Genomic DNA, 26,114 nt, shown 5'->3' with positions numbered 1-26,114 from the left:
TCTTTCACAAGCTCTCCCTACGTGACTGAAGTCTGCTCTAGACCCTGATGTCAACTTGCATTCAAAGGGACTCTGCATTTTTAGATGTACGGAACTCGATTGCAGTTATTACCCAATTCCTGGTATCATTTTCATCTTCCCTCCAGTAGTGCCGAAAGCCCCAGCTAAAGAAAACGGAATATTTTTACTCTGCGGCTGATTTATCGGTTTCATAATAGATCATACACAGTCCCAGAGCAACTCTGGCTATTAGCTGGGGATGCCCACTGACAGATAATTACTACCTGGTGTTCCTGCCCTGTAATAATGATCATTTGTCTCATTTTACCTTATTTCTTGAGATAACATTCCCAGATGGATAAATTACCCGACTCCTAAGACTGGGGAGAAGACAAGAACCACAAGCCAAAAAGAAGTCATATTTCCATGCTTACAACCTCCTCCTCTCCTTTGCTGGTCGACACCTGCTTTTCTGCTTTATTCCAACCACTAAGTGGGAAGCTCTTGGGCTCTGTGGAGCCTGAGAATGTTCGGGGGCAAAGCCCACTCAGCTAAGGGTGAGGCCACAGCTGGGAGGATGACTCATGCTAGATCCAGAAAGAAAACAAATGGTCTCAAAAATCTGGTGGTAATGTGGTAATGTGGGAGGGAAGGCTATGCGGAAAGGGGCCACTGCCTTTTCCAGGAAATTGGTTAGTGAAACAGTTCTGGTGGGAAAAGACCAAAAAAAAAAAAATTTCACTTACTGATACCAGAAATCAGATCATTAAATCTTTCCTTAGGAAAGAGGGGGTTTTCCAGCCCACGGAAATAGAGCTTCAGGACACCAGCGACCGAGTTAATGTCATGGTTACTCTGATCATCAGCCAAAGGGTTTTCACCTAAAAAAAAAATCAGTTACATGCAGTTGCTCCTCTTTTGCCTCTGAATAAAAATGTGTTTCTATACTCACACACATGTTTCTATGTATACATGCATCTTTTAGTTACACCTTATGAAAGATTATATGGTACTAAAATTAAAATAATTGGTTTAGATATCCCACCCCATGATTAACCTAAAAATAGTTAGCTAAAATAAAGCTTAAAAAAAAACTTATTATCCCAAATAATCCCTTACAAGTTACACAAATCTTAAAATAAAATATTGTGGGATTTTTAATTTCATCCAACTTTCTTTCGAAAGTGAAAATCTGCAATCTTAGTTTGACACGAATTCACATACTATAGGCTGTGTCTCTTACCCTACTGGGAAAAAGACAATATAGATCTGTCTGGATATGCTATATGCGTCAGTAAAATTTATCAGAAATATTATAGGATTTACCTAATTGTGAATAACTACAACTAAATAAACATTTCCCAAGGCAGCATGGTGGTATTCGCAGCACATCTGAAAGCCACTGTCAGCAGTGGGAGATTTTGAAATCAGACAGAGGAATTTGAAAATGTACCCTTAACAGTACCAAGAAATCTGAATACAGATGGAAAAATTTAAAACTATATCACAAATATGAAATTATATTATTCTTTATGAGCAGTTTAAAAATATTAATTAGGTAACTGGTCTCGCTAGTCCATTGTACTAAGAATTAAACTGAGATAAAGTCCTTAAGAAGTTTGACATAATATGCAGCCTTAAATCAAACTCCGTATTTTATTCACGTATCTGCTCTTTTCTTCTAAAGTTCACAAAAATTGTATATTGCATTTTAACTTTTTTTTTTGCCTATTGGGGCAGTTTATTTTCAGGGACCTGTGGCTCCGTTTACTCCGCTCCTAGGGTAGGAAATAACTGAACACAAATTATTTTTCACCAAAAATATTATTATCAGCACAGTATTTTTTTTCCCCTCCATTGTGAGAAAGCCTCATCAAAGAGATCACATATAACAAATACCAGGGGAATTTCTAAGGAAAAATGTTAATGAATTTTGCCTGTGGTGGCTGGCACAGGAACCTGATGTTTTCCTATATTTCAACTCATCCTGAATATGGTCAGTGTAAGAGACTTGGAACTCTTTGTTGCTGGTGGGGAGAAGCTGCTCTGCTCTCCACACCATATCAGTCAAAGAATCTGCACCAGGAAAAACAATCTGGCTCCAAGGTAACCTCTTCAACCAAGATTTCAATCTTTCAATGGCTCTGTGCCAAGGAAAATGGGCTGGAGAGAAAGAAAAGGTTGCCTTGTCTCCATGCCACAGACTCCCTCTGCATTCTTGGCTTGACTTCCAAGCAGAGGAAGGAAGGTGCAGAGGTATCCAGAAGGAGACACAGTACAAATCATAATTGGAAAGTATTAATAATTAAGAGCCATCACTGAAAAGCTAGGCATTTTCATAGATTATAACTAATCCTCACACCGATCCTGAGGACACCAAGGCCAAAGCGAGATGAGCATCCTGATCCAAATCACACAAGGAGTCGATGAAAGAGCCTGATCTGAGTCCAGGTCTCCCCAACCTAGGTAAGTGCATAGTTTGGCTAGTCATAATGTGTGAATTAACAGTTCAGTAGGATTTATCTGACAGCCAATTGTGAACAAGAGTAAGCACCAAACAAGGTCACAGAGAATAGTCTGAGAATAAGAAGGAGGAGAAGGAAAGGAGTACCCACAGAGGAAGTAGACAGGAAGCTGGGATGAGTCGCTCCAACACCTGCTATCCAGGCCCAGGTCTGTTCCTGCCACTCTCCCAGCCCCCGTCCACGTGGTGTGCCTGACACCTGTGCTAGGGATCACCAGGGCCAGCACTACCCCAGGAGACAAAGCTCATATGCTTTCTACACTTCATAACAAAGTCTTAGGACTTCGGCTTTGTTTCCCAGCTATTCTAAATAGATTCTTACTTTGACATCCAAAATGAAGTGAATGTAGAGAGAAAGGTGTTGAAGATATACAGAATGAATATGCCACTTCACTCTACAGAAAAGGGAGACTTCTTAACATGGTTTGCTTATAGGTACAGACGTGCAATTACCTCTCTCAAATGAATTTTTAATATCATTGACTTCCACCTGGGAACCAGACACTCTGAAAATCCCCTGATGCTGAAGACCTAAAGAGAATGTAAGGAAGAGAGGATGAAAGATCCCATCACATCTTCTAGGTCCCCTTTTCCAAATAATTGCATTTTAAATGATAAGACACATTTACTGAAGTGCTCCTAGTTGTTATTTTTTAAAATAAGAATTTCAGAGTAGTTTATGGCTCACCATAGAGATTGATGAACCGAATACAGCTTTCCACAATAAGGGGGATAATCTGTCCTGAGTCCTGCGTAGAGATGGAAACCAGTTAACCGCAAAGGAGAAGCATAAATCACACAATAATGAAGCTTACAGTTTAGCCCTAATTAAAGAGTGATTTTTCACTCTTTTAGGTGATCATTTCCAAATACACCCCCCTTTAAAATATTCCACAAAGGCCAAAAATAAAATTATATTTAACCAAAGGTATATTTCAGTTCTGGAGTAAACCAAATTAAATACATTTAAGACAATCCTGTTTCAACGGACTCTGCTGTGCCCAGAGATGTCAAAGCTAATTCATCTCTTTTACTTATATTTAGGCTCCTGTGCCAAAATGAATACATGAATCACTCATTTTTGAAAAGGTTATTTATACAAGTAATTAATCTAATGGACCTAAAAAGAACTTTGTATATTCAAACCATGGCATGTCAGGACTGGTTATCCTAGTCACCAAACACAACTTTTCAGCCATCTCAGGAGCCTCTGCAATATCCCTGAGAGTACAACATCTAGATGACAACAGCTATAAAAGGGTTTACATGTTTCCAGATGCCATGATAAGAGAATTGCTTTGTAAATGCTAATATGTCATGTATTTATTTAGTCTGCATCAGAACTTACTCATCCTTATAGGTTTTTTCATTGTTATTTTTCTCGTGTTTTAAGGATTAAGAAAAAATTGCATAAAATGTGCATCCCATTAGATCTCATTTTCTTAGGAAGGACCATTTTTTGACCTTTTCCCCCCACATCTTGTAATATAGTCAGTGCACTCTACTGAACAAATGTGCATTCTGGAAATGCTTTAAAACATGTATAGGATGACAGATGAGATGAAGGAGCTGCTGAGGTCACAGTTAAATATGTATCAATGCCATGCACTCCATGTAGTTAAAGAAGGTTACTGACTATGGAGTTATTTTTCATGGATTTTTAAGACTCCGCTCTTTCAGGCATTAGATCTTTAAGAAAATGTGGAGGTTTAAGATGATTAGCTGACATCAGCTACTAATTCATGAGGAATTTTATTCTGAAACACAAGAAGGAGTTGGCTATCTTAATATATTAGAACAATTCAGAATACATTAGTCTTTCCAGTTAAGCATCAGGGGAAGGATCAGGAATAATTCAGTTCAGCAATTTAAACTCCACTTTTTTCTAGAACGGGCAATCTACTTCTTGAGGACTAGTCTTATTTTGGGTTTTAAGACAATCTAATTAGTGTATAAACCAGTTAATGGTTCAATTACTCCTGCAACTTATAATAAGTTTTTCTAATTAGTTAATTTGTTTTAGGAGTATAAACTTTATTAATTTTTTAAAGAAGGTTCTTAAGAATGGGAACTCTTTTTAGTGTGGACTAGATGGCTCAAGAATAGCAATATAATTACATCCAAACTTCCTGAATATGTGAGGGGATTTTTCCTTTAAGATGCAAGTATGTTTTAGGGGAAGTAACCTTGGTGTGAACCATTCATGTAACACTGTAATCTAAAAGAGCAACAAATACTTAAATGTAAGTGATAAAAGAAGAGTTTTAGTTTGCACCTTTGCTGCACTTAGTATTAAAGCAAAAAGAAAAACAAAGAATTAAAGGTTATTAAAAGGAAAATGTTTGCACTAAGAAAGTTCTAAATAAAAACACCTTAGAGTTGCATACTTAAAAACATTTTTGTCTTTCTGTTTAAACATAATTGCTAACCTTTTAGCTATTATCAGTAGGGAGTGATAAAGAGATGAGTGTGTGTGTTTTAATCAGATTTCATGTAGGCTGGATGCTTTGGCAGAAAATATTTTACAAGAAGTAAAACAAGGGGCTGTGCTCCACCCACCATTCAAACAAAGCCCTTTGTGCCTCAGTTTCTCTGTGGGAAAAGAAGATGATTTTTGCCCTTGCTATCTTAAGGGGACCCTGGGACCTCAACGGCCTGAGCATTTTTCAGCAGTGTAGGAAGTTCTGTACTGCTGTTTCACTGCTATTAACAAGGATTTTTAAATATGCCATTTGGGGCACTGAAGAGCTCACATAAGTGAATTTTCCAGGATAACTGGTTTACTTTTTTGGTTCCTACATGTGGTTTCCTTTTACTGTTCTTAGTGAAAAGTCTTCTAAAAATGTATGTGAATTCCAGTCATCTTAAGCAGTTGTTCTCATAGTGCTATCAAATACAATGGAATTGGACATGTACTTCTTTAGGCTTTTCTATATTCTCTTCCTCTGCCAGGCCATCAGCTGCACATTGCACTGTTATCATGTCGTAGTTCTCTTCTCTCCATCTAATTTATCCCTGCTTACAAGCCCTGGGCTGGAAAACTAGATAATCAAATTCGACAATAGTTTTTGTATTAAATTAGAGCCAATAAGGCTTTTCTGGGTTTAAGGCTATGGCAGTGGATTTGTGCTTGTTATTTAGGTCATCCAGTGGCTTTTCACTTAATTCCAGGGTTAGGGTTCATTTTAAGACCACCAGAGGTTTTTATTCTATGTGTGTATGTATATATGTATGTGTTTATCTATCAATGTGTATGTGCCACATGGACGCACATTTTTTTAACCATCAGTGTACACAGTCAATAAAATATGTCTTTAAAGTAAGAAAGCCATCTGTAACATATTATCAAGGGAGATTATCAATGATGTGGTAAACACTGTAGCTCATGTTATAAAATGCTAGCTCTGGAAGAGAAAGCTCTTCTCTTTTTTGTAGAATTTACACAAGGGTCTATTATCCAGTATTGAATGTGCATTTGATATTCAACATTGACTTTCTTTAATAAAAGCCCTTGGCTGAAATTTGGTACCTTTTCCCCATATATCATGTAAGAACAAGAGTTTATCCAGTTTTACTAGAGAAGACTATTTCTCTCAAACTCATGTTTGAATTCTATAATTCCTAAGTGAGGTCTATATATAAGCTTGTCTAATTTCCAACTGCAAACATTTTTCTTTTAAAGACCTTAAAAAATATAATGAAACCCAAGCATGACTGATTTGAAAATGATACCAAGAGCGAAAGAGGCTGTGCCCTCGCCTCCCACTAGCACTATACCTGATGTCTCGCGTGTGAGTTCCTTCGTCCTCGGCTAGAAGCATTATCAGAAATACAGGATGAGAAAGAAGACAGAGTAAACACAGAAGAGATACAAGATACAGACCATAGGGTCTTAACAATTTATCCAATATAATGAATTCCTCAAGTCGTGGGAAATCAAAACTTCCTGTGCTTCAGAGCTACCCTAACAATGGGTGTAAAAAATTATTTGGGCCATCTCATTTGCATGAGTAAAAAACGAAACATTTTATCAGGTAGCTCTTTGCCTAAAAAAGGCACAAATTATGGCTTTTTTTTTTTTTTTAGTAAAGAAAGAGGCCTTTCTTTTTTGTCAGCATAATACCCACATTTATTTCCTTTCTGAAGGCACTCAAACCAAATATTCTTTCCTCTCTGACTTCAGGAAATATTATATTGATTTTCTGGGAAAGCAAAGAGCCCCAGGACAGACTTGGACATAATGACCTGCCTCCTTTTATGAGAGGCTGAGACCATTATATTAAGAAGCGTGGAGATCAGCCACCCAGATGGCTGGTGCCAGTACCTTGACGAATGTTTCCAAATCCCCATTAAACAACTTAGCATTATACTGTGAGCGGGGTCTGGACTTCCTGTGTTTCTGGGGTTTAGGGGGAACATTTGGAGGCCTAAGGGAAGGGAATATAATTACTGAGCATGGCAGAAATCAAACAATATATGAAACACCCATAGGTCACATTAAAATGACAAAACACAGGACTTCTGTGTTTCTTCCCCACCCACCCCCCTTGGGGGGAAACAGTCCTTCCCCTTTCCCGTTTATTTACTTAACTTATGTATAATCAACCATATGAGCTATTCATTCAGTCGACTCTTTTCTTGTATGTTGTAGTTGACAACCGTTTGCTAGTTTAACAAAGGCAAGCATCACCAGATGGAATTGTGAGCTATTTGGCCGAGTGTTACAAACCAAGGTTTATGTTATTTGGCTTACAAGCCACACAGAGACATGAGTCAGAAAAATGAGGGCTCTAATAAATCCTAGTATGAGAAATTAAGTATAATATCTTTAATTACAACATAATTCTTCAATGCAAATAACATCACATCTGTTCAATATCCCTTGGATATTCACAGGATTTCGTTTTATGCAAAAATAACTACTAATGGGCCACAAGTAAAAAAAAAAAAATGAGTTTGGTTTCCATGCTACTTTTGGTGGGGGGGAGGGGCTTATATGAATTTATTTAAAATAAACCACCTCATCACTTAAATATTTGTAAAGAAGTAGGATGCACCCATTTATTCTGTTCTGGACTCTCTCCACCTCCAGTCTGTGTGTTCGGCCGGGTAAACCAGTCTGACATATGCACATCCAGAACATCATGTACTATATTTAGAAATGCTGCATCATCTTACTCTATAATTAAAGAGAGGGAACCTCTTCTGTCCTTCTTTTAGAGCAAAGAGGACCAGGGTTATATGACTCAGCTTCTACAACTGTGCTGAATGGAACACATGGAAGAAGAGTCCCAAGACCTTCCTCCGGAGATTCCAGTATAAACTCCTTCTTAATTGGAAGGCTTATCTGAGGATGTACATTACACCTGAAAAATAGGTAAAGCCCTTCATTAAGCTGTAAACTCTCTAGGAATAATTCTATTTGGTTCATTAAAATTTAGAAAGGCCAGTTTAGAAACAAAATCCCAAGAATTTGTGTGGTGTCTGACTAGCTTCATAAGAGATTATTCCCACAGCAATCAAGAGAGGTAGGGGGAACAAACTTGCTGATACAGCCTTCCAGAGCCAAATTCTGAGACTCTTCCAGCAGCTGGGCTCATACGACGAATGGAGTATATAGCAAGAAGCACTTGAAGCCCCACGGTGCCTTGAGAGGTTAAAAGGAGCCTTAGCAAATGTCTAGAAGCAAATATGGACATGTCCACTAGGTAGCTTGTCATGTCCCGCCATGGCTGAAATGGTTGAAATCTCTTTTATATACTGAATTCTGTGCCACTTACAGAGTAAAGGATCTGGTAGTTATAAAACAAACAAAAACCTATCCAAGTTATTAAAATATGCCTGATTTCATCCATTATTCTTTTCATTATTTTACAAGTATTTTAAAATGCAGACTCTACTTTCATTTAGGTACGGCAAGGCCAATAGATAAAGAATTGTTTTTGGAAAGACAGCTTGTTACTTACTGGTCCCAAGAGGAGAGGGCATGCCACTTCACGGGATCGTGGCGCACATGGGGAAGCACCAGGGCCAGTCAGGAGGCAGAGAGGACATGGGGACATGTGGGCAAGAGCCTCTGCTGCGACTCCCATGAGAGGGAATGGGCCAGGTAGGCTATGCGGGTTTAGGATTGGCTAGTTTGTATAATTTTGGTGAGCTCTGGGGAATAGGGATTGTTCTTAAGTGTTTGGTGCCTGTCCTTATGGGGGTCAGAGAAGGGGAACAGTGGCCATGCAGGTGAGAGCCTGATAAAGGAGGTGATGAGGATCTATGAGCTCTGGGCTGGCTGGTTTGTAAAGCCAAGGCATACCTGTAAACCAGTCCTTTACTCTCTTTAGGAATTGGCTTGCCTTGGGATCAGCCATCCCTCCAGAGTTAGCAAGTCCCCAGGATATCAAAGCATCAACTACAGAAACTAGAAAATGTGGTTATCAGAAGGTACAAGAGAGCCGCACATTTTTGTGGCTTTTGGAGCGGCTGATGAAGCTCAGGGGTTGAGAACACAGGCTCATTTGGTCTGGGCATTGACTTGTGCGACAAGCAAATGATAGCTGGGGCCAACACCTCAGGCACTGGGTAAGTGTTCCTGCATGACTAAGAGATGTCAAGTAACCTCTGGCTGTTGCTAACAGAAGGATGCTTCCGAAGTCTTCTAGAGGCCTGAAAATTGCCTCTCTTGAGGGTTCTAAAGTATGAGGCAAATGTGAAGATACTGAAGTTGTTAGAGGGACTTGAGATGAAAACAAATTGCTCAAGTGTTTATCAAAATAATTTCCATGGCAGAGGGGGCTTATCAGGCCAACTGGTGTGCTGATGATTCTGGTTCTGCTATGTACACATCAGGTCAACAGAGCCAGGGCCATCCCACATTTGAATTGTATGACTCGTCCTGGTTCTGTGCTTACCACACAAGTTCCTGATCATCTGGCTTCATACGCAGAATGCCCATGTAGGGGAGAGTAAGTACAGGTCAGGTTGATGTGAATATCTAGTTTGTTTGGCAATGACAGCTCTCATTGCAGTTAATGTATTTGCATTCTTTCCTTTAAAAGAAATTTCTTTTTGAAGTGCCTTACATTAATTATAATTTAGAAACAGGTATAGTAGTTAATAGTGCAAAGAAACCCCATATGTGAAAAAGGTTACATAAGCTGTATATTACTATGCAGAAGTAACATTCCTCTTTGTCACTGACATGGGGAAGGAAAAAAGCCTCAGTATTTTTGTAAAGTTTAGACAAGTCAGTGGCTTTATCTTTCTAGTTGACTCCCCAAGAAAGAGGCTTTCCTTTTCAATAAATTGCCCAGCTGGAACATTACAGAACCTTGAAAATCAACCTGTCAATTACTACAACTGATACACCAGTGTGTTAAATGCCTCTCACCTCAAAAAGAACTCAATTTCAAAAGTGTAAAGTCTTGCTATGTTAGTTAGAATAATTTCTGGCTGTTGCACAAGTGTTGACATAGAAAAATAAAGTTGCTACATACTTTCCCCAACCCAGATAACAATCTGCTTCCAAAAAGACTTTTCTTTCCCAGCAGTAGCTTTAAAATCCTTCCATGAATGAAAATAAGAGGGGAAAAAAAAGTACAATATAGTAGGTGTTAAAAGCTAAATCTTTGAAGTGAACCCTAAAGGGGAAGACAGCTAAAATCCTCAGAGTATATAATATAGTTCTAATTCCTAGGACATAAGTAGGAACAGAAAGTGACTAATCATACCTTCTATTTGCTAACACAGTAGATATGTACATAATATTGCTTGTTAATTGAATCATATCAAAAGTCTTGTTAGACTATTTATAGGAACTTCAAGTGTTTTGGATTAGATTAAACCAAACCCATCCAATTTAGGTCTTTTTTACTGACTCTACTCATTAAAGAGCTTTATGATTACACTGGGAAACCTTCATGCCTGCCCAAGCAAATCTGGTTTTGGGAGAACCCCAAATGTTTCATGTCACTGTTTTGTCAAGCCAACACCATCTTTCACGTTCTTTAACAAAACAGGTTCATTCTTACAGCATGCTAGTGGTTGCTTCTTGTTAAAAAGACAGCAAGACACAATATAATTTATAATAAAATATTTCCTACCTTGTAGTCATATATTCAGCTCTATGGCCTGCAGAAAAAAAATTTAAATAAATTGAATGGAGTCAGAGGAATGCATTTGTTAATCTGACAAACAAATAATTCAAAGTAAATTTTGTAAAATCTATACATAAAACCTACTAAATTCTATAGATTAGAGAAACATGTTTCACTTGGCAATTTGAGTCAATTTGTGTGTGTGTGTGTGTGTGTGTGTATGTGTGTGTGTTTTCTTAAAACAGGAAATAGCTGCTTGGCCTTGTCTGTAAGTTCAAGGATAAAATACAAACAAAACATATCTAAGTTTTGAATGTTAGTTATTCTCATTGCTTGATTGATCCTTTTTGGGGAGAAGTAGGGAGTCAAAGAGGGTTAGGAGAACTCAATTTCCCTTAGATTAAATTGGTGTTCTCTCTATAGTATGCATTCAGGCACAGAAGTTGCATTTCATAATCAGAAATAACATCTGCAGATATTAAAGCACAAGGACATTAAATTACACTATGTTCTGTGTACCCTGTGAACTAAAAGCTTTTCACAGTGTTCTCTGTCACTGAACACATTACGTTCTTCTTATACATTCTGGCTTCTAGACTCATTTTAAATATTTGTGTAGTGTCCCTACAATTTGTGCTATCTTGAAGTTTGGATGTGTCTATGGTTGCTGTCTGTTCTTTCTTAAAATTAGGGTGGAGCAGTGGGAGGGTGATGTGTTAGAGTGAACAATTCAGCTGGTGTGTCTGCAAAATGATTATATGGTCTTAAAAAACAGCTTGAAAATGCAGCTGGCAGAGAATGGTCATATTGCAGCACAAACAGGTGAGCCTAGCCCATCATACCACGATGAAGTGATTCAGGCTGATGTAGCAATTGTAGAGAAAGCTGGCCTGCTGGGAATGGTGAAGGAACACTCCTAGGCGGGCTGCAAGGAGTCTTTTATTCTATTATCTGCTTTTGAATAGCAAGTAACAAAGTATTTGAAGAATATTTATTAAAGAGGTAGCAACAGTTAATATCAGAGAATACCATTCTCAACACAGACCCAGGCCACTGTAAGTGTTGGTAGAATAAATCCTTAGCCATGACTCAGAGTGGGTATGGGGGAAGAAGAAAGATCTGATTTTTTTTCTTCAATACCCAGTTCTACCTACCGTTTAACTATAAATCCCTTTATTTTGCTGACCCTCTGCTACTTTGGGGGAGAAGGAAAAAGAGGGGGTATTCATAAGTGGGAAAGAAGGTCAGAAAGCAGAGCAGCAGACTGTGAGCTGAGTGTGGCATGTGGTATGTTACGAAATTTCTTCAACAGGAAGCTGGTGATACAGTTAAAGCACAGAGAGAAGATAGCGCAGACTAAGATTTGAGGGTCACTACCATGTAGGTTGTGTGGGGGCTGTGGGAGCTAGCTGAGATCACCCAGGGCGAGTCAGTAGAATGGGTAAAGCATTGAGGGCAGAGAAACTATCTGGCTTATGCTGTATTGCATGCTGTCATGTTGCATACTTTATCGTAACACAAAATATGACATAACATATATTAGTAACAACAAAACAGCAATGATGCCTAACATTTTTTTAGGCACTATTCTAAGCACTTTCTATATATTACTTCACAATTTTCATAACCACCTCATGAAGTAGGTACTATTACTATTATTTTATAGGAGAGATTGAACATGAAGGCAAGGAGCTTGCCCAAGACCATATATTTAGGAAGTGATGGGTCTGGCACTAGGGGCCAGGTTTAATTCTAGACCTGAACTCCCAAATAGTACTGTAAAAATGTAAAGACCCCAGCAAATACTTTGAAAAATCCTACAGGAAAGGTAGGGATTATGGGTTACACTTCTCTCTGCTCCATATGGCTAAACCAAAACCAAAATGCTGATGATATAATAAATTTAATAATTTATATAAATTACTTTAATGAATACCTATAAAACTAAACTGGATTACAGATTAATCATTTTCAAGTGATTCGATGATAAAAACACTAATGACAATTCCTTAGAAATGAAATGCTTTGTACCTTGAAATCTTGCTATTTTTGTTAAAATATCCCAACCAAATATTCTCTAGATTTGGAAAAAAATCATTTTGCTCCATCCATGGTTAATAGTGTGAGATAAAAAAATAAAAAAACCTATAAAAAAATCCATTTTGGTTAATGAACCAAGAGCAAGCTTTGCAAGAACTATCATTCATGGTGTAATAACTGCCATCATCACATCCACTGTTTTTTTCAGCTAATAGTGGTACTAAGTATGTCTCAACTGATGAATGACGTTTTATTATTTAACCAGTATCATCATAAATAGATCAATAACACACAGGCTTAGGAGAATCTGCTTCCCAGAGAAATGTGAAAGCTTTCAATGGTTTGAGGATTAGATTTCAATCATTTTCTTTGTAAGTCTACCTAATAATTAAAGACAACAGACAATACCCCCCACTGTCCCACAATATAAACCACTTGGTTAGAAAAAAATGACCCATGACCCAGGATGATCTTGTTGTTGGTACAAATACCTACTTTGACTAACTCGTACAATTTCTCTTGAGAATTAGGAAGATAATTTTTATCACACCCAAATATATTTTATTTCCACAGAGTAAAAGGGAAAACCAAACATAGTTTGGTGGCAATTTGAGATTAAAACAAAACAAAATAAAACCCAAGCAGATAAAATACTTAAAATGCATACAGCTCACACTGAACAGAGGCACCCAGGATTTGGTCCCTAGTGAACAACGGATAAGAACTCCTGGTGTTTCTTTCCAGTCCTTGCCTTCCTTAATACCAACTACTGCGGCCCTCTCCGAAAAACACAATTATTCACTATCAGCTGCTCATTTGAAAGTGTATTTGTACTCCAACTCAAGACAGAAAATGGATTGGTAAGGATAACCTCAATTCCTTTTTCAGAGAACTTATGCCCAGGTCCAGAAACAGTATCACATGAAACTCTAATGTCAGCTGTTCTGTGTTTAGCAAAAACTGTGCCAGTATTTATACCCCCTTAAGCCCAAAGGTTGCCCACAAAGAAGTCAATGTGAACATTAAACTCACTACTAAAATTAAAAGGAAAAGAATTCAGTGCCTCGGTTTTACAGATGTCTATCCCCATGTACTGTGCTTGATGTAGCTTCTATGATCTAAAAACAAATGACATCACAAAAGGATGTAACGGTGTTGTTAAAGAAAGAAGATGATGATGACGACTTTGATCTTAACAACTCATTATGTGCTTCTTTTTATTTCAACAGTTTTCAAAGCTTTGGAATTCTGAATTTTGACAGTGCCACTTTAAGAGCCCAATCTAATTGCTTCACAATGTTGTGAATCAAAGGCCTCACCGAGCCACTGGTAGCCTGCCAAAATCCAGCAGCATGACAGGCCAAACACTTATCTGTAGTTACAGTTTCAGCTGGGTACAATCAACTGTTAAGGCCCTGGGTTATGCTCTATTTGTTTTACTATGAAGGCAGTTTTTCTGCAGTGAGTCTAGTATAAGTCAGAAGCATGATTTCTATATAAGAAGTCAGAATTGTCCCCAAACATACCACTTAATCCCACGCTACTAACCTGATGAGCCATACCCACACTTGGATTCTTTCTTAAGGGCCCTCCAGTGGATTATCTCGCCATGGGACAGGCGCCAGTAACTCTCCTCTCCTTGGTGTAATTTATTAACTCAAACAGGCCTTGCATGGAAAGCCAGCAGGCCCACAAGGGTCAGGTTAAAAGGTGGGACACATCCTCCATGCACAGCTTTTCTCTGGCAAAGCCCAGGTGTGACCAACAACTGGTGTGCTGTCAAGCCTGCAAGTGTGGGGCAGGGCTGGGGAGCAGGGAGGTCTGGAAGCAGCCGGCAGAGGCTACTGTGTCTGCTGCCCCCGGAAGAGGGCTATCGAGCTTCTTATGTTATGTAGATTAAATCCCGGCTGGTGAAGGCCCGGTACACCTGAACACAGCTTGTGTCACTAGGACACTGGAACCCACGGACAGAAATTCTAAGATAAAGCAATCTTGGCTTAGAGTTCACAAGGTCCAATATAGCTTTACACAGTTCAGCAGCTGGAGACAGAATCTGGCACACGGATTGAGCAAATTGGCTAAAATACAGCCCTATCCAATAAGGCATGTAAAATAGTATGAACCACTGGGGCTTCGTTTCCAGGAGACAAAGAGAATCTAGAATAAGCACTGTAAGTTTCAGAATGGGACCCCAAGTGTATTAACACACATGTCTGCATGTGGTGCCGAGAATGAATTTCCTCCAGCTCACAAGGTCTAAGTGGTGTTCAGTCCTGCAGGGGAGGACTTTGTGCCTGTAAGTATTCATCTACACTTAGCATAGTTTATGCTTTGCGACTGGCACTGACCTCGGGTGCATCACTGAAATACCAGGCATTTGTGGAAAAAAAAAGACCTTACATAATACTATGAAGGAAAAAAAACAAAACAGGACAGGATTGCTGAAGTGAGACAACTATTCCAAGAAGTAAAAGGGCTTTTTCTTAAAAAAAAAGTTCAAACCTGTTACAGAGGAGTTGAAAGATTAGTACGGGGAACACTGATGTGCCCTTCACCAAGGTTTCCGGGTTATTAACACTGGGCCACAGCGGCCTCATTTCCTCCTCTCTCCTCTCTCTGTATCTTTTTTACTGAGCTGTTTGAGAGTAAGTTGCAGATATTATGACACTCAGCAAGCATTTCTTATGAGTAAGAATGTTCTCCTTCATAACCATAATACCACTACCATATCTATGAAAATTAACATTAATTCAATATCATTTAATATAGCTTATATTTAAATTTCCCTAATTGTCTTTAAAATGCCTTTTATATCTTTTGCTTTTTGATTCAGAATCTAATGAAGGTTCACACATTGTATTTAAGTTGTTCTGCTTTTTAGGATACTTTTTAGTAGTTTAAATGTTAATTTCTTTTCTAAGTGAAATCAGCCTTTTATCTTAGAATCTGGCACCCTAACTGTACTATGTGGACTCTTAGGTCATGATGACCTTTCTCCATGTGCCCATTCCCTGAGGACAGTGGGTCCTCTGGGGGAAACCAAGAGATAAGCTGATGGAAAAGCTGCTTTATGGGTAAGGAAGGCTCTAGAATGGTAGGAGGCAAGAGTTTACGTCAAAGCGCAGCAATCTCTTTTTGCCCTGTGCTATTCACACAACTCAGTCCCCTCCTATCCCATTCCCATCCATATTCCCTTTCATTTTTTATAACTTCCAGCAGAATCTAGCACGAATAAAAGATAATTCAAGTTACAGACCATGAGGCATTTTGTGTGTATGGTCAGAGACTTTGCATGTATTCATTTTTCCCTTTTAAATTTCATGAAGATGGAAAGAGAAATGGTAACATTCACACAGTCCCTTCTGGCTACAATCCCTTTTTCCTCCTCTGTGAAAATGGGGAAATTAACAGTGCCTAGTTAAATATATAGCTCAGAACAATGCCTGGCATGGAGGAGGCCTTATATAAGCAGTAGCTATTGTTTTTGTTACTATTATTACATATAGCAATATACTTAATTAGATTGTATCTCAACTAAAACCAATGTCTATGGAAAGAGGAAAAAAGGTCACCCAAACTGGCTTAACTGGTTTGTAGAGTCCAAAAAGGCATTAGATGTGACAGCAAATATTGGCCCATTAAAACAAACAGGGTGGGGCTGGAAAGGTGAAGTCCAAGAGGGAAAGGAAGAAGTGGTCAGCATGTGGAGCAGCTCCTTCCGACTTCTCCACTGTGGGGAGTACCATGCTCTCAGGAGCCTTCGTCAGCACTCGGTGTTGGCTTTTCAGCTCTCCCTAGATTTCACTATTTCCCCCCAAGATTAGCACCAAACTTACAAAGGAAATAGTTACAGATGAAGCTAAATGTAAATATACAGTGTTCTCTGCTTCTAAATAATGACACACAGTCCCCTTTGGCTATAATCCCTATAAATCCACAATTCACACTCTTCATGGAATATATACGTGGCACAATATATAACCCACATCACCCTCACACCTATTTCAAATAACTGACCTTCTCCCAGGGTCTTTTGCAACAAGTCATGTTTGGCTTGAAGTTTTGTGATGAGATTACTACCTTCCAAGTATTCTCTGAGTTTCTGCAAAAGGAAAGATACAATTTTTACTTTAAAAAAAAGTATTCAATGTCAAGGAATTTCCTATAGGATATCTAAAATCTAGCCACTTTTATCTTCTAGATCCTAGAACCTTGCTACTCAAAGAAAGTGTGGTCTCCCGGAGACCAGCAGCATCAGCCATCTAGGCTGATTAGCATCCCAAGGTTAATAGCATTGGGAGCCTATTAGAGATTCAGACTCCTAGGTTCCTCCCTCCCCAGTCCCATCAGAACCTGTAATTTTAATAAGTTCTTCTGGTGACATGTGTACACTACAGTTTAAAAGTTCTGTTTTAGAGCAGTCCTCTTGAAATCTGTCTGTGTGTCAAAACTCCCTAGGAACTTTTGAAAAAGTACTAACTCCTAAACCCTATCCCAGACCAATTGAATCACGCACTCCTAGGGTAGACAGGAGTCCATAACTTAATAAAGAACCCCAGGTAACTCCAACGCAACTCCAAAAGCAGCATGTGGGGACCCAGGTCTGAGCCCCAGGAGTGGCTGGGGAAGCGACAGGCGCACCATGAAGTAGAATTGCTCCGTCTCCTGCTGGTTTGCTCTTCTCTTGGCGATGCTGGGCTTACTCAGGTAGGTTTCGGAGACAGTAGACTTCACAGACTCTGTGGATCGGCTGTGCTGGAAACATTCAGAAACATCATAATCCTCAATGGTGACCATATCTTGTATTGTCTGCAAGGTGGCTTCAGTTGTTTTCTTAACCTGGGAACAGCAACACATTTCTCACCTTAGTACATTATTATTATTTTTTTAAATTTTAGTATCACTAATGTACAATCACATGAGCAACATTATGGTTACTAGACTTCACCCATTCTCAAGTCCCCACCACATACCCCATTACAGTCACTGTCCATCAGCGTAGTAAGATGCTATAGAGTCACTACTTGTCTTCTCTGTGCTATACTGCCTCCCTCATGCCCCCCGCTACATTATGTGTGCTAATCATAATGCCCCTTATTCCCCTTCTCCCTCCCTTCTCACCCACCCTCCCCAGTCCTTTTCCCTTTGGCAACTCTTAGTCCATTCTTGGGTTCTGTGAGTCGGCTGCTGTTTTGTTCCTTCAGTTTTTGCTTTGCTCCACAGATGAGTGAAATCATTTGGCACTTGTCTTTCTCTGCCTGGCTTATTTCACTGAGCATTAGAGAGAGACAGCTAAACAATACCCCATTATCACTAGTCGGAGGCTTTCTTCAAAATTATCCTGAGGATATCACTTTTTATTTGAGTCCTTATAAGTCCCATGTATCACTGGGTGCTCTTCCAATTACTTTTTCTTTGTTTTAAATAACCTTTTTAATTGAAGTTAAAGTACAAAAAGAAAAATGTGTATACACTTACAGACCATAAGTGTACAGTCTAAATCATGGTACAAAGTGAACATACATACACTGACTGCCACTCAGATCAAGAAACAGTATATCATGAGTATATTGTATTTTCCCAATCACCACACACCCTTTTCTCCTCCACAAATGTAGCCACAGTCCTGTTTTTTAACATCATATATTAGTTTTTTCCTTTCTTTTCTGTATTTTGCAAATGGAATCCTATAGCATGTATGATTTTTGTTTCTTTTGCTCAACTTTATCTACTAAGATATATTTATTTCTTGTGAGTATAGTATTTCATTGCTGGATGTTCACTGTAAGCATCCATCATAATCCCTTTTCCTGTTGATAGATGACTGATTTCTAATTGGGGTGATTATTAATACTACAGCTATAAACACATTTTTGTTAGACCATATATATATATATATATATAAATAGAATTGCTGCTTATAGGGTTTGCCGGGCTATTTTCCCAAGTTATTGTTCTAATTTGTATTCCCACCAGCACAGTAGGAGAATTCCTGTTACTCTACATACTCAAGACTTGATATTATAAGTTTTTAAAATTTAAACCACTGTGTTGGGTAGGTAGAGGTATCTCATCATGGGTTTAGTATACATTTCTCTGATGACTAAGATTGAGCACATTATATCACATGTTTGAGACAGTTCGGAATTCCTCTCTTGGAAATATTGTTCAAATCTCTTCATCAATCTTCTACTGGGTTATGAGTCTTTTTGTTAATTGTAGATATGGATATAAGCTTTTTGTTAATGTGTTGCAAATATCTTTTACCATTTTGTGGTCTGGCTTTTCACTCTTTCTATAGTGTTTAGATGAACAGTCTCAAATTTTAATGGTATTATTTTACCAATTCTTTCCTTTATGATCAGTACTTTCTATGTCCTATTTAACAAACATTTTTCTACCTCATGGCCATAAACATACTGTGCTATGTTATCTTCTAGGTGCTTTTTAATTTATCTTCCACAATTAAGTCATACTCGACCTTTATCAAAATCCAATGTAAATCAATAGCTTAATTTTTTCCCCAATTTACAGGGGTTAGAACACCTTTATTCCGTTTCCTTTTTCTGACTTATATGCCATTTTTGTTAATATTTATAATAGGATATATATGTAAATATTAATATATTGAGATACTTTTATATATAATAGTATTCAGTTCTTTCTACTCACATACTTATTATATTATTTGATCTCTATTTCTTATATTTTAAAGAGCACTTTCCCTTTAGAAATTCTTTTTAGCATGGGTCTGTTGGTGGTGAACTCTGTTTTTGTTTACCTAAAGTAACTTTTATTTCACCTTCATTTGTGAAATATATTTTTCCTGCCTGGCAGTTATTTTCTTTCAATACATTGAAGATATCACTATATTTTCTCATGGCTTCTATGTTCCCATTGATTGAGAAGTTTATGGTCAGTCTATCACTACTTTGAATGAATTCTTACTTTTCATCTCCAGCTGCTTTTCAAGTTTTCTACAGCTTTACCATGAAATGTCTAAAAAGGATTTTAAAGATATATTCTACCTGGATTTTTTTTTTGTATCTCTTGAATTGTGTGATGTTTTCTATAAGCTCTATTAAGTTTTCAGCTTTTATCTTTGCAAATATTGACTCTACTTTCTTTTGTATCATTTTTCTTTCTCAGAGTTTAGTATGCTAAACATCACCGTGTTCTCTGTCTCTCTTACCCTTCTCTTTATATTTTCTATCATTTTGTTTTTCTATGTTGCATTTTCATTATTTCTTTTCTAATTTGCCTTCTACTTTGATTAGCCACTCTTCAACTGTGTCTAATCTGATGTTAAAACCACCCACCAATTTTTTAATTTGGTTTATTGTATTTCTCAGTTCTAGAATTTCTTTACAGTTCACTTTCAAGTCCATTATTTCACTGTTTATAGGTTATAGTTCCCTGCTGAAACCTAAGTTTGGTTTTCATCTCTTTGAATACAAAAAGTAGGTCTTTTACAGTTTGCCTCTGATAATCCCAATATTTGGAGTCCCTCTTGGTATGTTTCTATTGCCTGTTATTTCTTCTGGCAATCATTAACAGTTTTTGTTTATTCATGTGCCTAGTTATCTTTGCTGGATATTTTTTCATAGTGTTGATGTCTAAAGTGAGGTCACCATCCTCCAGAGAGAATATTTGTTTACTTTTCCAAGCTATTACAGATACTAATAATTCAGAATCACTGGATTTTATTTCTGTTCAAAATTTCTGATTCTCTTCCTTTTGGGAACAAATGGTCCATGCGTCACGGGCTTCAGGGTTGGCCATGCACCTTGTTCTGGACGGTGAAAGGTCAATCAGCTGAGTGACTCAGTCCACCATTATGGGAAGTAGAAATATTTTCGATTAGTTATTTTTTAAACAACAAAATAGTGTTTAGGGATAGAACAGCAGTCAGTGCTAGAGATCTTTAAAGAGATCATATGATGGAATAACTAAAAAGGGAAGTAAACACAGTCATTATTCCTGGGGATATGCACAATACAAAATATATTATTGGAAAAAAGTATATTAAAGGTCATTGTAAAAACTAATATTGAAAGTAGTTATTTTAAGGAAGTCATGATTATATATCTATAGGATGAATGAAAAGATTCATCACCCTGCAGTGACATCAGCAAGATGGCAAAATAGAAGGTCCCCTACTCATACGTCTCTGTAACCCACCCCTGGAACAATAAGTTGCCGGCAATCTATGGACAAAAGAGCATGAGTGGGAGCTTTTGGATCCAGGGAGGAGCTTAAAAAACCTTGGTGGAGCCCAAGACTGAGGAGGACCAAGTTGGGAAAGTTTGCCAACTGTGGTTCTGCCTATTGTCCCAGAAACAGCTGGGTCCTGTTGAGGACTCAGCTACAGTTGTTTGTCCTCGGTCCTACCACCAGCACCATCTACTACAGGGCCTGGAGGAGTCACGCCCACTGTGCCTCTGGTAACAGGCATGCTGACCTTGGTCCTAGCTGTGGACCCTGCAGCAGCACACGGCACAGTTCCAAGCTCAGTCCTGGTCTGGAAGCAGTGACTTGCAGGAACGCACACCTGTCCGTGCTCCTAGAGGCAGGCCTGCCAACCTTGGTCCAGTGGCAAATCTTGAAGTGGCCCTGCAACTCTGCTCTAGCCCCTCCCATCCAGTGTAGAAGGAGTCCTGCCCACCCAGAGAAGAAGGGGGAGAGGAACATCCATGCTTCCAGAAGCAGGCCTGCTAACCTTGGTTTCACTTCAGATCTTAAAGTGGCCCTGTAACCTGGCCCTGACAATCCGGACTGCAGTCTGGGAGCAGCTCTGCTTGATAAGGGACCAAGTGGGAGACATGTCCATCTGTACTTCTGGAGGCAGGCCATGCTGGGGATCCTGAAGCAGACCCATGACTCAGTTACAGCTGCATTCAGCTGTGGTCTGGGACCAGTCCTACCTTCCAAGGACTATCCAGTGACGTGGCAAGTGCCACACCCATTCAAGCATCTGGAAACAGACACACTGTCTGTGGACCAACTATGGACCCTGAAGTGGACCCTTGTCCCAGAACCAGACTTCCTGGCCAAGGTCACAGAGGGAGTAACCATCTGCCTAGGGACTAGACAGGATCCATGCCCACTTGAGCCCTTGGAATGAGACCCACAAACTGTGGACCCCACAGTGGACCCAGCAGCAACCATGTGATTCCTTGTCTTTTGTCAACAGCACTGTGTTTCTTCCTTTCTCAACTTCCTTCTTGGAAGCAAGAGTGTCAGGGTTAAATTTGGAATTGTCAGGAAGAATAAAGGATGGGGCAGAAAATACCAGACACATAGGCTGGGGCTATATATTATCCCAGGGGATGTTACTGATGAAGAATAATACCAACTTCTGACACACACAAGCCATGTTAGTAAGTCACAAGGAGGGACTATAATGAGGCAAATAGAAAACAGCTAAAATGAGACCTGTAATGACTCCCCATTAGCAGCAGGAGGACACAACTGCGTTTGGTAGAAGGAGAGGCCAAAACATGACAATGAAAAACCTGAAGAATATAGTTCACTGGAGGGGCTTCCAGGTGGTCTGGACTCTGAGATGCAGATCAAAGCGGATGAAGGGGGAGAGGGGACTTCTCCAGGCTGATTCTTTTGCCCTTTCTCTCCCAGGACATAACGACCACTGGAGAAGACCAACAGTTGTTTTGTGGTTTCCTTCTCCTAATGCACTGTATTCATTTTCTAGGAGTGCCACAGAGGTCCAAAGGCTGAGTGGCTTAAACAGCAGGAGCATTACCGTCTCACAGTCCGGAGGCTGAGGTCTGAGATGCAGGTGTGGGCAGGTGGGCTCCTCCTGAGGGCCGAGAGGGAAGGTCTGTCCAGGCCTGCCTCTGTGGCTACAGAAGCTCATCTTCTATGTTTCTTCACATTGTCTTCTCTCTCTGTTTCTGTGTTCAAATGTCCCCCTTTTATAAGGACATCAGTCACACCAGATTAGGGTCCACTCTAATGACCTCACTTTAACTTGATTACCTCTGTGAAGACCCTGTCTTCAAGCAAGGGCATCTTCTGAAGTACTGGGGGCTAGGTCTTCATTATAGGAATTTTGGGAGAACACAATTCAACCCCTTCCCCTGCCGCACTATTTTCTGGCACTGCCTTGGGCCTTGTACTTGGTGCGGACCTATTTGTCCTTTAATACTCAGCAATCTGTCTGCAGAGGTGATCCCCAGCTCTGCCTTCCCTTCCCTGGTTATCTATTCACCCTTTGCCATCACTGACCTTGGGTGTATTTCAATAATTTCAGATGTATGAAAATTAGCAGAAAGAAACTATATACACATACCCAGAGAGAGAGAGATTGGATTCATGTCATCCTTAATTAGCCAAGGGGACAGAAACTTACTGCCAGCACAGGCCACAGAAGGCAACAGCAGAGGCAGAGCATCTTGTCACGGCCTTCCCTCACTCCTGGTACCCTAACATGCAGTATGGGTGCCAGTGACCCTGTCTGTGTTGGGTAAGGTGTTTCCAGACCTAGAAAAATGGTCCAATTTTTGCTGCCCCCATGCTTTTGGGGAGGGGTCTATCATCATTCCAGAGGAATTCATACCAATAATCTATGTACTTGCCTTAAGGGGATGTTTACAAATACTAAGCTCTCCTGACTTTTAAACAAAATTTACTGTCAGCAGTGATGCAACTTAATGGAAAGAGTAGGATATCATCATTGCCTCTCTGACCAATATCTCTGCCTTCACCCATGCCTCAGGAAGGCTGCTTGCCTGCAGTCCACCCTGACTCTGGTTTAATGACCCTTCTGGGTGGCCTGAGCAGCAGGATGCCAAATCCATTTCTCACAAGCACCTACCACACTTTAGAGGGCTATGTTTTCCATTGATGGGGAAGCAACTTGTGTTTAGGGACACCTTATTAATCTTTGTATCTCTAGTCACTAGTACAGTGCTTGGAACACAGCAGATTATCCAAAGTGTTCACTAAATGAATGGTGGAAGTTGAAGTCATCCTCCATTCAGATCCATAGATGCCAAAGCAACGATCAGCACACACCAACAGCGTGTGGTTTCTTTGCTGATAGCATGAACTCTGCCATTTTCTTCCTATCCCATGACTTACTCTCAGACCTGTTCTATAAACTCTCCTCATTCCGTTTGGGATCTGGATCAAAGCTCTCCCTTCTGTGAGGTAAAGCTTATTTGAATGTCTCTTGTCTCTCTCGGTCTGTCTCTATACATAGTGCTTTTAAAAATATGTGTTTTCACTGAAAGACAGTTGACCCTGTCTTCAATCTGGCCAAGATGATGCTATCATGTAAGGGATGAATGGCAGTTGCCTTTTATTTAGGCTTTTACTGTTAACCTCATCTGTAGAAGGTTGCAGGCAAGGAAGGAATACTTAAATAAGTAAAAATGAAGTTAAAGCCACAAAGATCAGAAACAGCAATTATGATTAAGTAGCTATCAAGTTCCACATCTTATACCATGTCTTAAAAGAATCTGACAGTTGCCTATAAGGGTTTGATCACTGAGTTACATCACTTAGGATTCCCCTGTAGTCATTGGTAATATGGGAAATTTGAGGGAGGAAATGTGACTTTTTTCTCCTCTGGGTAGGAGGATAACCAAAGTATCTGTTTCTTTCCTTAATAACCCATGTCATGAAAATTGTCTCAAATGTCTGCCTAAAATCTTGCTCATTATTGTTGAAAATATCCTGCATAAGAAATATATTTGGAATAGTCTGTGAATCCTCCCAAGTTAACTGTTGGTAAAAGATTTTAAGTGGTAATGGAAAAATTTATATGGGGCTATCAGTTCATTAAACATTGCCACAAATTAATTGAGGAATCACAGGCTTCTCTGTTTTTCACTTCCTACAGGGGATAAATCTACTATAATTGAAAGAGACACCTGTGTCACATGCAAGGTTTTAGTCACAGTGCAGAAGTGACATGCTTATGAAAATTCTATCTTTCTGGACCAAATATTGGGACAAATGGTCCAAAATGGGGCAAACTACTTAGAACTAAGGCTGTCTTAAAATTATGAAAGGCATGATTGCTTGAGTGATGCAAATTCATTCTCCTCTTCTTCAGCTGCATAGGGATAAAAGGAGGAAAGAGGAATTCTAAGGAAAGGAAATACAATCTATGGGGAATTACTTCAGACACTAGGTTTGAAAGAATGGAGCATCAGAAATGACCAAGGTTAAAAGTCAACTTTAAGAAAATGGACAAGACTGCAACATTAGAGCAGAAAGAGTTTGGAAAATGTTTACAGTGAAAAAGATATAACTCATCATTTAGATTTAGGTTGCTTTTAAAGTACTATCTTTAAAATAATGGTTATTAATGTTTAAAATAACATTTTCTTACTTTATGTATGAAAAAGAAAACCAAAAATTGGGAATAAAATTGTGTGGGCAGCAGGGTCTGCTCTAATTCCATGAGGGCAACACACTGTGGACACTAATAGATACTTGCTTACTAGCTGACTCCAAGTTGGAATCACAAGACTGAGGTACCACTGATGCAAGTTTGCAGCATCATGACACTGAAAGCTCATTTTAAACGGTTTAACAGGCCACCATAAAGTTGTAAAGTGACAATAAATGTCACAATCCATCAGGAATGTGTATGAACCACAGATTTAATCAAACCTTTACTTTCAGCTGTTACTACTTGCATGTATACTGAGGCCATTTCATAAATGGCCTACTGGTCTCTTCCCTTTGTGCTAAGGCAGGTGCTGCAAACTCAAATATCTTCAAGGGCCAAGCAAGTAATGAAAATGAGGCAAGTGGGTTGAGTGGGGAGCATAGCAAAGAGGAAGCACATATTCTGTGTCTACAGGGAGCATCTATCACTCAGCTCCTGCCAGTTAACACCCTGCAGAAGTACAGATCTAATATGATCAGATTTTTTAATTTTTAGAAGCTAGAAATCAGTATTTTTATTCAAACCTTCCATTTTTAAATGACAGCAATTAATTTAAAAAATGAAGTGCCATAGAGGAAACAAAACTTATCCATAGCCTGTGGGCTCTAACCATGGAAACTCCCTCCTAAGAAGGCCTCCTCCAGTTTCAAATGGTGTCCATTATTTGTAGTTGTTTAAGATTTGAAAAGGTTCGTGTTCTATGTAGCTGCACTGTCTACACTTTTGTAAACTTAGATGAAATTTGCTCCCAACTTTGATGTTTTCCACAGGCAGTCGTAATTATTTTTAGTTAATTGAACTTTTTCCAGTAAGTTTTGGGCTTTATGAGTGTATATATATTTGTGCAGAGGCAGAGAATTATACATGTTTCTTTACTTGTATATTTGGTTTGTGATCAATGTGTCAACTTTCTGTCCTTTTATCAGTGGAAGATCTGAGGCAAATCCTTTATTTATGGTAGAGGAAAGTACTACACAGGATCCAAACAAGCAACGGCTGCTATTTATTCCTAAGTTATGTCTCTTACTTTTCACAT

The 26,114-nt window shown here is 39.1% G+C and overlaps 1 protein-coding gene across 8 annotated transcripts in view; it reads right to left on the bottom strand.

Annotated features, from left to right (window-relative positions):
- SRGAP1 (SLIT-ROBO Rho GTPase activating protein 1) overlaps nucleotides 1-26,114 on the bottom strand; it is a 280,779-nt gene that overhangs the window by 38,613 nt on the left and 216,052 nt on the right. For 4 of the 8 annotated variants that reach the window (XM_037007150.2, XM_037007145.2, XM_037007146.2 and 1 more), the window contains 7 exons: nucleotides 17,296-17,493; nucleotides 16,672-16,756; nucleotides 10,621-10,648; nucleotides 6,849-6,951; nucleotides 3,213-3,273; nucleotides 2,978-3,055; nucleotides 747-881 (listed from right to left, as the gene is read on the bottom strand). In XM_037007150.2, the coding sequence (XP_036863045.2) occupies nucleotides 747-881; nucleotides 2,978-3,055; nucleotides 3,213-3,273; nucleotides 6,849-6,951; nucleotides 10,621-10,648; nucleotides 16,672-16,756; nucleotides 17,296-17,493 (688 nt within the window). Of the gene's footprint in view, nucleotides 1-746; nucleotides 882-2,977; nucleotides 3,056-3,212; nucleotides 3,274-6,301; nucleotides 6,336-6,848; nucleotides 6,952-10,620; nucleotides 10,649-16,671; nucleotides 16,757-17,295; nucleotides 17,494-26,114 lie in introns of all 8 variants that reach the window. The other 4 variants (XM_037007147.2, XM_037007148.2, XM_037007149.2 and 1 more) reach the window with 3 other exon arrangements.

This window comes from Manis javanica, chromosome 10 (assembly GCF_040802235.1).
Source record: "Manis javanica isolate MJ-LG chromosome 10, MJ_LKY, whole genome shotgun sequence".
Classification (NCBI taxonomy): Eukaryota; Metazoa; Chordata; class Mammalia; order Pholidota; family Manidae; genus Manis; species Manis javanica.
This window is presented reverse-complemented; position numbering and strand designations above follow the sequence as displayed.